Raw genomic sequence first — 11586 nt, 5'->3', positions numbered from 1 at the left:
GAATCTCTTGGCTGCAAAGGAAACAATCTCTTCCTCCTCCTAGAACTATTCTGGATGGATCCAACTTCTCTATTTTCGCTTGTCCGGTACTGCCGTGCACTACCATACACAAACACGATCGAAAGTGCCGCCTTGTTTGTGTGTGGGGCACACACGACAGTAGGGGTAGGCGGAAGTAGAGGAGTCAAATTGATTCTAGATCAGGATTGTTTTCAGGGAGGTGTGTGCCTAGGGTGCTGCTAGGGGGGCATCCAGTGGCTAAGCCATGCTGCACACATCTCGGCGCATGCCAAAGGATGTGTGCAACACAACTCAATGGCTGACAACACCTTGGGCATGTTGAGCTCCCTGAAAACGAGCTAAACTCAACTATTTCTACCTAACGTTTTCCACGTGTTCTCCACTACTTTTAATCCCATCCATCCTAGCAATTTGTGGTAGAGGGAACAATGGCCCACCCAAAAGGAAGGGTTGTGGGGGGGAGGGTTTCAAGTAGGTCATGGAAATAAATAAAAATTTGTGGCTTGATTTTAGTAACATTGATTGCCAACCCTACCCGAACCCATACAACCCATAGCCCACCCTTGTTTCTCTATTTGGAAATTTCCTAGCACCCTTCGCATATGCTTTTCCACTTTTCCACTTTTCTACTTTTCTACTTTTCTTCCTACACACAACATGTATGTATATATATATGTGATTTCTAGTTCCTCATCTCCATAACTAAGGTGATTTTGTCTGGTTTTTTGTTTTCTGAAGTTTATTAAAGCTTGGACAGTGAGAAGAAAAGAGAAAAATGGCAGGGCAAGTGATCATTTGTTCCAACCAAAGCCACTGGGAGAACAATAAGAATTCCGGAAAGGTACCCTTTCCTCTCTTCAATCCAATTCATGTTGAGGAGAGACTATCATGCTCATCTCAATTTTCTTTCCCCATTTCCTAATGGCTTTTATTTTGTTGCAGGTGATGGCCTTCTTCACAGCTCCATGGAGTGGGCAAGCCCACAAGCTATCCCCGACCGTTAGGGATTTGGCAATGGAGTACCCCAGTATCAAAGTACTCCAACTGGACATGCGACACTTCGAGGTGTGTTATCAAGAAAATTAAGCTGTTCCCTTTATATCATTTCTGCCCGATTTAACTAATTAAGGCAACTTTTTCACTTGCAGTCTCTTGCTAATACAATGAAAGTGGAAGCAGCTCCGGCCTTCTTATTCCTGAAGGATGGGAAACAGATAACTAAGCTTGACTATGCAAAGCCAGAACAGCTTTATGATACGATGGAACAATTGCATGCAATTTAGGCTTCTACATAAATCGATCTCATCAGATCATACTATTTGGGGGGTTTTTGTGTTTTTTTCTTGTGTGACAGCCGACAGGCAAAAAAAGGTTTCAATAATGTGGTTTGTTTTTAAGTGAAGAACAACAAAGTGCATAGTTATATATGTTGTTGATGGCCCTATTATTTATTCCATCATATCTTTGATTTTAGTCTTAACTTTCTTATATATTGTAGATTGTAATATATCTTCTTATACTTTGGATAGCTCATTAAAATATATTTCCCCTTTTAACCATGGACCTCGCAGATTTTATCTATATAAAGAAAAGGTTACAATCAATTGAGAAGGGAGAGATGTAGGTCTGGCCTCTAGCTAATATTCCTCCACTTATAAGAGATATTTCCACACAAACCTTATATAATGGAAAATGGAAAAATACCTAATGAAATCATAATACAAGCAATCCCAAACTATCATCAAATAGAGCAACGAAATGGGGTCAGCTACATAGATCTTGTTTATCCATTCAACTTTTTTCAAAGCTATATTTTTGCGCCAACCCTACTCCATATAAAGAAAGTCTAACATCAAAAGGAAAATCCTAAAGACTAAGAAACCATCATGGTTCCTCTAAGTTTCCTGCTACCTTCATGATTCTATTTCCCTGAGGTATAAAAATAAGGGAAGTACATAGTTTTCTGTCTATCTCTCTCCTCCTTGAAACACGGAAGCATAGGTGTCTTTTCATATGGGTCATGTTTGAGAGAAGACTCAAACTATGCATGTTTTTACTCACTACTTCTCCTAAGGTCACTTTAGGCCTGCCCCTAGTTCTTTTAGATCCTTCAATCTAAATTAAATCACTCTTTTGAACTGGTGCATCCCGAGGCCTCTGTTGAACATGACCATATATACCACCTCAAATGACTCTCATAACTTCTCATGTATAGGGGCTACTCCCAACTCAGCTCTAATATGGTCATTCCTTACTTTATCCTTCCTAGTCTTGTTACACATCCATCTCAACATCCTCATCTTTGCCACACGTAGTTTATCTTCATGTCGCTTCTTCACTACCCAACATTTTGCACCATCCATACATCATGGCCCATCGAATGGCAATCATATAAAATTTTCCTTTGAGTTTTAAAGCAATATACCAATCACACGTTTACACAAAATCAATAGGGCCTTCCTACAGGCCAGGTTTTCAATAATTCCATTGCCTAGCCCCGGAAATACAAGAGAACAAATTCGAACAAAATGTGGATACTACACAAAACATATCATGGATAATTGGTTCAATGGTGAGACAAACTGGGGCTTTTCATGGATTCGTAATTGGGGATATAACCTCTAAATTATCCGTGGTTAGATCATTCAAATATTGATATTGATATGTAATGATTCAAGCTAATCTCTTTATTTGAAAAGTCAGTGATAAAAACAAAAACAAAAAAAGAAAATCCTACCATAGAGATTCATAATAGTGCATGATGTGTTGGTTCTTCTCCCTTCAACCATCCTATTTTAATTCTCTTGGAAACATCATCCTCTATATTACCTTCTTTATTTACGATAGAGCCCAAGTATCTGAAAAAAAATCACTTTGAGGTATCTCTTTATCATCAATATTGACCACCTCATTAATCGTCGTAGTATAGCTAAAGTTGCATACCATACTCTGTCTTTGTTCTATTTATCTTAAGACATTTTGATTCTAAAGTAGATCTCCACAACTCCAACTTAGTGTTAATCATTGTTTTTGTCTCATCTGCCAACACAATATCATCGGTGAGAAGCACACATCAAGGAATCTCATTTGTATGTCTTGAGTTAAATCATCCATGATAAACGCAAATAAGTAAGGGCTTAAGATTGTTCCTTAATGTAGCCCAAACGTAATTGGAAACTCACCACCTTAACCCCCACAGATCTTACGCTAGTCAACAAGCCATCATACATAGAGGTGTCAGATTAGTTCTCTAGAGACTCTATTATATTATATATTATGGGTAAGAGATCTGTAGTTGGTCGCATGGTCTCTACACAAGTGTCTGTGCCAATTATAGATCATCCAAGGGCAGAGGTGTCATCTCATGGTGCCTTGTGAGAGGGCGTAGAAAACACCACCAAGTAGAGATCTTTTTCTCATATTATATATAATATAGGTAGTCAAATGTATGTGAAAAAGAGACTTTGTTTCTAATTTTCATCAATTTGATCATTTTACCCCACTCAAGTTGCAATTGTACACATTTTCATTAATGGTAACCGTATAAATGGGTCTTGACTCTATTAAGATTTTTCTATTATTCTGACTTATTTTAAATAGAAATAAGATGCAAAAATGATACCAAACACCTGAAAAAATATTTTTGTATAAAAACGAATAAAAATAAAAATATACCAACTAACAGATACATTAGGAATCTAATCGAATTGATACCATGAGAAATGCTGGATTGCCTTAAATTATATCATTAAAAACCAACCAGTGGGATGGGTTTATGTACGTTCCATGAGATAGCGTTATCCAAAGGCGATCCATAAGAATATAACCACCTCCGTAGAAGGTGGCGTTGTTAGTAATCTTGTAGAGAATTTGCTCTTTCGGCAGAAAAGAAGATTCACCATTAGGTTACTAGGAAACTCCCTTTTAATAGCATAGCCCCGCAACCATAATTACTTATTATTCTTTAGATTCCATTTTATATAAACAGGTATGGAGCCCCTTATATGTGGATAAGGACCGTGTTCAGGGAGCCCAGCGCCCAAGGTGTTGTTAAGTGACATCCAGTGGATGAGCTGTGCCGCACATATTTCGATGTACGACTAAGGATGTGTGCGACACAATCCAAGACAACACCCTGAGCGTGCTAGGCTCTCTGGAGATGAGATAAATTCCTTGTATATATGCTATGCATAAAGAGAGTAATTCCACACGCATCTGGATTTGTACCACTTTCTTTTGAAAAATCATGAATATTGGGCGAGGATTCCCTCCAACGCTAGTGTGCAATTTAATATTTTAAAGGGAGATGTATTACAAGAAACCTTGACAATTGGGGATATGTGGGAATCATGCAAAAAATGGTCCAAAGATGCTAATGATGTCGTAGGGGATCTTTTCCCTATCAAGAATATATATATATATATATATATTGTATTCTCTTTCATCTTACACTTTTCACAGGTGATGTTAATCTCCAGATTGTGAAGGAAACAATATGTTCCTTCCTAGAACCTATCCCAGCCTAACTTGCCACAAGTTGCCCTCCATTACTTTCAATCCCATCTTACCAACGTCGGTACCTAAATTTGTGCTAGAAAGATAAGTGGCCGGTCTACCCAAATGGGTAAAGAGAGTTGTGAACCTCATATGGATGATACTATTGTCCAATACCCTATTGGTATGTCGTGCATATTCCTTCTTACAAGGAAATCCTCCCAAGATTTCAATTAACAAGATTACTTGACAAAGTGCTTTGTATGAATAGAAACCCCTTCCTTATAGGCTTATACTCATAAAACAATTTTTTGACCAACCACAAAAAAACACATAATATGGATCTTTATCCTCTCAATTACACTGTCCGTACTTGACTCAAGTACATCTAACAGAAGAGGCATAAATGACTATCCTACCCATTGTCCGAGGTGGGGTCCACCTCCCTCTATTAGATGTACTTGATGGTCAAGTACGGACAGTGTAATTGAGAGGATAAAAATTCACATAAATATATGTTCTGTAACAAGACAGACCCTAATAATGCTTTGTATCGTGATCTACGGTGCACTGCCCGTAGCGGCTTGAGTGGCGTACAAATAAGGTGAGGTACAATGACCGCCTTACCTCCACTCGGGCAAGGTGCTCGAGCAAGGGTAAAACGGTTATTGCACCATACCCTGTTTGTGCATTGCTCAAACCACTACAGGCAGCGCGCCGTAGAAGATCGGGATGCTTTTATAGGATTACGCGGTGACCATGAAAAGATGTGTGCACTTGTGATGTTGATCGTGTAGAAGGTGAATAACGAAAACGTGTGATGAGAAAAGAGAGTTTTCCTTCATCCGTGACGAAGAAAACACTCACGAAACAATAGTGATAACCATCAATAAAAAGAATTCGTCAGTAACGTACCATTGCTTGAGGATAACTCAATCCAATAAAAAATCAATTTTAATAGAAATGGAATCCTTTGAAGGAAGACTAAAAATAGTGGATTTGAACTCTTTTTTAAAACGTAATTTTCTTCGGTAGTGAAGAAAAAGAAGGGATAAGGATGTAAGATGCCGAGGTTTATCAGACAAAAACCAAATGGGAGACAAAAAAAAAAAAAAAAAAAACAAAGGTGTAACTTGAGAGTTGAGAGATCGGCAATTCCAACCCTGGTTTCAGCCACCAGATAGCCACCATTTAAATTATTCTCTATTTGGATATAACCTCACACGCATAGAATTTGCTTTTCCACTTTTCTTCCTTACATACAACATGTATATATATGTGACTTCTAGCTCCACATCTCCATAAATAACTTTGGTACTTTTTTGGTTGGTTACTTGTTTTCTAAGCTTAGTTTAAAGCTTTGGAAAGGGAGAAAGAGAAGAGAAAATGGCAGGGCAAGTGGTCATTTGTTCCAACCACAGAGACTGGGTATCAAAGTACTCCAGTTGGACATGCGACACTTCGAGGTGTGTATCAAGAAAAGCTGTTCTCTTTCTATTGCTGATATTAATCATTAATTCTGCCCGATTTAACTGAGACAACTTTGTCACTTGCAGTCACTTGCTGCTGCAATGAAAGTGGAAGCAGCTCCGGCTTTCTTGTTCCTAAAGGATGGGAAACAGATATTTAAGCTTGACTATGCAAAGCCAGAACAGCTTTATGAGAAGATGGAACAATTGCATGCAATGTAGGGGCTACATAAATCTCATCATATCATCTATTTGGGGAGGGGGTTTTGTGTTAGTTTCTTACTAATGTTGTTACTAGGTGTGTTTTCCTTGTGTGAGAGAAAGAATAATTAGTTTCAATAATGTGTTTTGTTTAGGTGAGAACAACAAAGTGCATGGTTAGATATGTTGCTGATGGCCCTATTATTTATTAATTCCATCATATCTTTGATTTTAGACTTTAACTTTCTCATATTTTGTAGATTATAATTTAACTTCTTATACTTTGCATAGCTCGATCATTAAATTATTCTGACCCTTTCAACCATGGACCTCGAAGATTTTATTTATATAAAGAAAAGGTGTAGGCTTGACCTCTAATCCTCTACATACAACAAGAGAGATTTCCACATAAACCTTTATAATAGAAAATTGAAAAATAACTAATGAAATCATAATACAGGCAATCCCAAACTATCATCAAATAGAGCAAGCAGTGTGTTTGCTCAACTCAACTCAGCTAAACATAGATCTTGTTTTGCCACTCAATTTTTTTCAAAGCTGTACTTTGTGCCAACCCTTCTCCAAATAAAGGATATTGCCTAGTAAATTTGATTTTGTTAGGAATGTCAATGGGCTGGGTTTTCTAAAACCCCAGCCCAACCCAACCCAGCCTTGATTGATTGGGCTGGACTGGCCGGGTTTGCTGTGATTCCTTGATTAGGGCCTCTGTATATGTACTAAGAAAAAATGAAATATGACCAACATCAATCATTCTTAAAAGATATAATTAACCTAATATAAATTGATAAAAAGTTGATTCATAATATATCAATAACATGTAAAAACAAACATCAAAATTAAACAAAAATAATTTGTATTTCAGAAACAAACTTCAAAGTTCAACCTCCCTTCCCCTCCCAAAAAAAAAATTGTTTGATGAATAATCTTCAATAGACTGAAGATTATATTTTTTATAGACATAGATTGAGATAGACATATTGTATACAGGGTCGGTTTGGGTTGGGCCTGACTCAACCCGGGCCCAATCCAGTATAGCCTTGTTTCGGGCTTCAAAATTTCAGCCCAAGTCTATCCGGGCATTCTTGATACTCCTAATTTTGTCTTACCCTTCCTTTTTTTCGTAAACATATTTGTTTTATTATTCTTTTTCTTGTAGATTGAGAAAATTACCCCCAAAAAATTCGTGATTATAGCGGTTCTCTACAATCGCTAATTAAGGATCTTTAAGGATAAAAGATATTCTTTTTGTGACAGTTTTTCCATCCCAAAAAAAAAAAAAATTCATGTTTGTTGCAGTTTATAAACATAAGACTCCATTTTTAGAAGTTGAATAGTGAATCTCCTAATCGTTATTTTCTTCACATTTTTGGTTGTCGATACTTTCTTCTTCTTCATACACATATAAGCAATAAATGTGAGAAGAAATATATCCCTTGCGTGTTCATTGGATAATATAGAAGCTTAGCAAAATCAAAGATATAATAAATGAAGGAGACAATTGAGTAGTTGGTGGGAATATATAGTTGACAACGTCAAAGAAATAATATTTTCCCACAAAGTAATGAATGAACAACAGTCACAGGCTGCATTTGAATCTCTTCAGGATTTGTATGTCGGGTTTTGGATCACCAGTTTCCCAGCTTTGTACGTGGTTTTAGTGCACGGTATCTGGCACAAGTATGGGTCGCCACCCACACCGATACGATACCGATATGAATTGGAGTCTTTATCCTTCTCCAAAAACTACAGCTAACCAGATAGAAGAGACTCTAATTCAATGATTTTGACACTGAAATCTGTATTTCTGAAATTAGGGACATGGGTTTTCTAGCGTTGACTAGTTTTTCAATCCAATGCTCCTATTGAGTTCCACCAAAAAAAAAGAAAAAACTCCAACTAACGAGGGTTTACCAACTCGATCATGTGTAATTGTGTATGTAACACATTTCTTAAAAAAATATATTTAGAGTCAACGTTCTTTGTGGGAGAACACGGCCCTTGTGCGTGCACTGGGCCAATGAGAACGGCTGAATTGGCATAGTGAGAAGTGCAGAATTTCCATCTTTCATAGGGGCGGAGTGATCATTTTGCTCCCTTTGTGTCTAGACGTAAGCGATACACTCCCCCATAAAGAAGTTTTCACTATAAATAAAAATAAGGTAAAAGGTTTGTGCTCACCCCATAAAATAAAATCACAAATGGTCAGCAAGTCTAGTCTCCACCGGACCACCACTCTCCACTTTGAAGGAAAGGTGAAGGGACTTGCAACTAAAGATTGGATATTGATGCGTTGTGAAATCAACTTCTTCTTCTATTTAGGCGTTGTTCTCTCCTTTAACACATGGGCCCTTGATCCCCACAACCACTTGTGTCCGTTTTCATTTATTTACTTTCCCTTCTCCGAACCAACCTTATTCCATAAAACAAATAATATATTTAGTACCCATACCTATGAAATCTAAAGCCATGCGAGTTGGGTTGAAAACAATGGAGAAAAGGACCAACTTAGAGTGTAAAAACAAAAAAAAGTGTCCAAAGGTCCCGATTTTATTTTATTTTATTTTTTTCGGTACAAGAGAACCCTCAATAGGATGATATATTAGGGTCTAGAGGGAAAAAGGAAAGATATAATATTAAGGAAGTCCTCTAAAAATGAAGATGTCCACAAATTCAAATAAGGGTAGCACAATGTTTATTGAGAGATATTATGAATACAAACATTATCAAGTTTACCAACAAAAAAGAAAAAAAATAGATTAAATACATGAAGAAAGAAGCCTTAAATCCATCATAATAGTGGATATTTTAATAAGAAAAACAAACAAGGGGCTCGCCAGAACACTTCACATAGACTTGACGGTCGGAGGATCCAGACTATTAATGCTTAACTGGCAAGTGAGATTTAGTACTCTTCCTTAATTGATAACACTTTGGATTAAGCTTTGCCTTTGTGTGATCATTAATAAGGGAAGTGACATGTGATAGAGACCATCTTAAAAGAGCCTGATGGACCTTTACGAGTTTGGGTATTAACCCACATGGCTGGGGAGAGAACCAAGATAGGTTGGTCCCACAAAGTGCTAACACTGCCATTGTTGTTATTTTTTAATTTGGAGTGAGGGTTGTGTGATTGACATCCACTATTCCATTTTTTATGATTAACAAGAAGCGATTGATCCGGTGCTCGAAGGACTACACAAAAATCAATCTATAGTAATGTATCTATGGTTTTAAAAATCGAGAATCAGATTGGTGAATCGATCAATTTGGATCAAAATCAGCTGACATTAATCCTGATTTCCATCGTTCCTAATTATTGCTTCCTAAATTAGAATGGGATTGACGGTTCCTAATCATTTTTTATATAATCTTTCTTAAATTAGACCAATTCATTGGTCGATTCTCAATTCTTGAATTGATTCATTTCATCATAAAATAGCTTAGAATCCTAATTCCTTATCCGATTTGGATTAAAATCCTCTTTGACCTATTCCATTCCCGATTCCAAAATTTAAAACCTTGAGTAATTGATATTAGAATGAACAATGAAACTAAAATTCGTTCGTAACTAACTGAAATCTCAAAGTAATCTTGGTTTTAAGTCTGGCCGAAATGAAACTCATGGTCAAAACCCAAGTTTTGATCTTGGATTTCAATCCAGAGAGGTCCAAGATCAAAACCCAGTATCGAAAACTTTAGACGCTATCTGACACATCTTGATTTTGAGTTTCAACCTAGAGAGGCCAAGTTTGAACTCAGTATCAAAACCTTGAAACAAAATCCGACACATCTTGATTTTGAACCTGACCGACACTGAGATATCATTCGTTGATAAGAACTGATTTGATTAACATGGTGTCGTTCTTAAACTCTTGGATAAGTGCAACGTTTATTTCGTGCGCTCCCTGAATCTAGGGCAGGGGGCAGAGGCAGCGCAGTGCAGATACCCAGGTGGCATTCTTTCTCTCATAATTGACTCGTTTATTATTGTATGCCAATCACATCAGCTTTATTGTGTCGTTGCTTTCCGAAATCTGATATAAACAGTTCTAGTTTCGATTGGTCTTGTTTAGCTCAAGTAACCAAGTCAAAAAAGAACTGGTGGTCTTTGTTGCAAATATTGCCGTGCCGTTGCCCATGTAGAGAGAGTGAGAGAGAGAGATTAGTTGTTCTTTTCTGGTTTTTGGTAGAACATGCAGGAAATAAGAGTTCGTGGTTCAAGACCTCAATAGTTCAATAATTCAATGAGAAGAAAATAAGTGAAACATAAATCAAAGCCTCGAGGAACGACCTGCTTTATTTGGTTTATTGAATCTCTCTCTACCTAATGCAACTAAGAACATGAAACGACAGTGGGCCACGCTAGGGAGAAGTGGTAACCCACTTTGTGTAAAAAAACTTATCTAAGCGTAGCTAGGAGTAACTACTATTCTGAACCACTTTGTACAGGCTTCTTCACCTCCTTCTCTTCTTTCTTTTGTGGTTAGGGATTAGGTCCAACCAGATCAAGTAAACTACTAGAGTCCAGGATTGGGGGAGATTATATCGTGGCAAAGGCTCAACCAAGGTTTCTATGAAGAGTTTTGATGCCCTTGACCAATAATATATGTTTGCTTGGGCATGGTGAGACAGTTATTACCCCAGGAGTGACCTTTGCGTTCAAGGCAGCCCATGCTTCGCAGGTGGCCCATCCTTTGAAGTTTGAGCTCATTTAGTTTACATGTTTGCCGGGACAAAGGTGCTCTAAATCGCTTCATCGTAATAACTGTCTCTGTATATATATGGGCATTTAACTTGGGATAATCAGTTGGGGGATGGTGGACATACGCCATAATCGTGGACGATTTCTCAATTGAGCCTTAATATATGAGAAAATGGATGAACTGAAACACCTATCTTAAGAGACAATAAATGGATAGGTTTTTAATTGGATTTTTTTTTAAACTAAAGAGAATTTGACAGCTAAGTGTTATTTAACTCCCGTGCATGTACAAAAGGGGGGAATTTTTATTGCTAATCCATTAAATATAGGGATGTAAATGGATCAGATACAGATATCTCGTATGGACTTGTCAAAACTTTAGGGGGGCATGAAGAATATTGGGTGCATTTTAGAGGGCAAGTTGTATTTTACCCTAGAAATATTATGATTTCAAAGTAAGTTCGTATGCCTTATGGAAAATAGGTTGGTGGGCCCTATATTTTCCTTCTCTTTTGGTTAAATTTAGATTAATGGACGGGGAAAAAAACTGAAATAACTACAGCTGTTCAAATGGAACATTTCCACAAAATAACTAAATTATTCTTATCTTTAATTACTAAGCGTTCAAGAGTTGAGAATTCACAAATTCCCAGGGAAAACAAGGGTTGAGGATTTTTC

The 11586-nt window shown here is 37.2% G+C and overlaps 1 protein-coding gene and 1 long non-coding RNA gene across 2 annotated transcripts in view; one reads left to right on the top strand and one right to left on the bottom strand.

Annotated features, from left to right (window-relative positions):
• The first annotated feature begins 733 nt into the window (after positions 1-733).
• On the top strand, positions 734-6325 carry LOC122664205 (thioredoxin H1-like). The gene is made up of 4 exons (XM_043859926.1): positions 734-862; positions 964-1086; positions 1170-1294; positions 6207-6325. The coding sequence occupies exons 1-4, from the start codon at positions 797-799 to the stop codon at positions 6268-6270; spliced, it is 378 nt and encodes a 125-aa protein (XP_043715861.1). The 5' UTR covers positions 734-796; the 3' UTR covers positions 6271-6325.
• The window catches only part of LOC122664206, a 30354-nt gene continuing 20754 nt past the window's right edge, over positions 1987-11586 (bottom strand). Inside the window, exons 2-3 of the long non-coding RNA XR_006333311.1 lie at positions 3581-3595; positions 1987-1999 (exon numbers count right to left, since the gene is read on the bottom strand). This is a non-coding gene — a long non-coding RNA (uncharacterized LOC122664206). The remainder of the gene's footprint in view (positions 2000-3580; positions 3596-11586) is intronic.

This window comes from Telopea speciosissima, chromosome 6, assembly GCF_018873765.1.
Source record: "Telopea speciosissima isolate NSW1024214 ecotype Mountain lineage chromosome 6, Tspe_v1, whole genome shotgun sequence".
Classification (NCBI taxonomy): Eukaryota; Viridiplantae; Streptophyta; class Magnoliopsida; order Proteales; family Proteaceae; genus Telopea; species Telopea speciosissima.
This window is presented reverse-complemented; position numbering and strand designations above follow the sequence as displayed.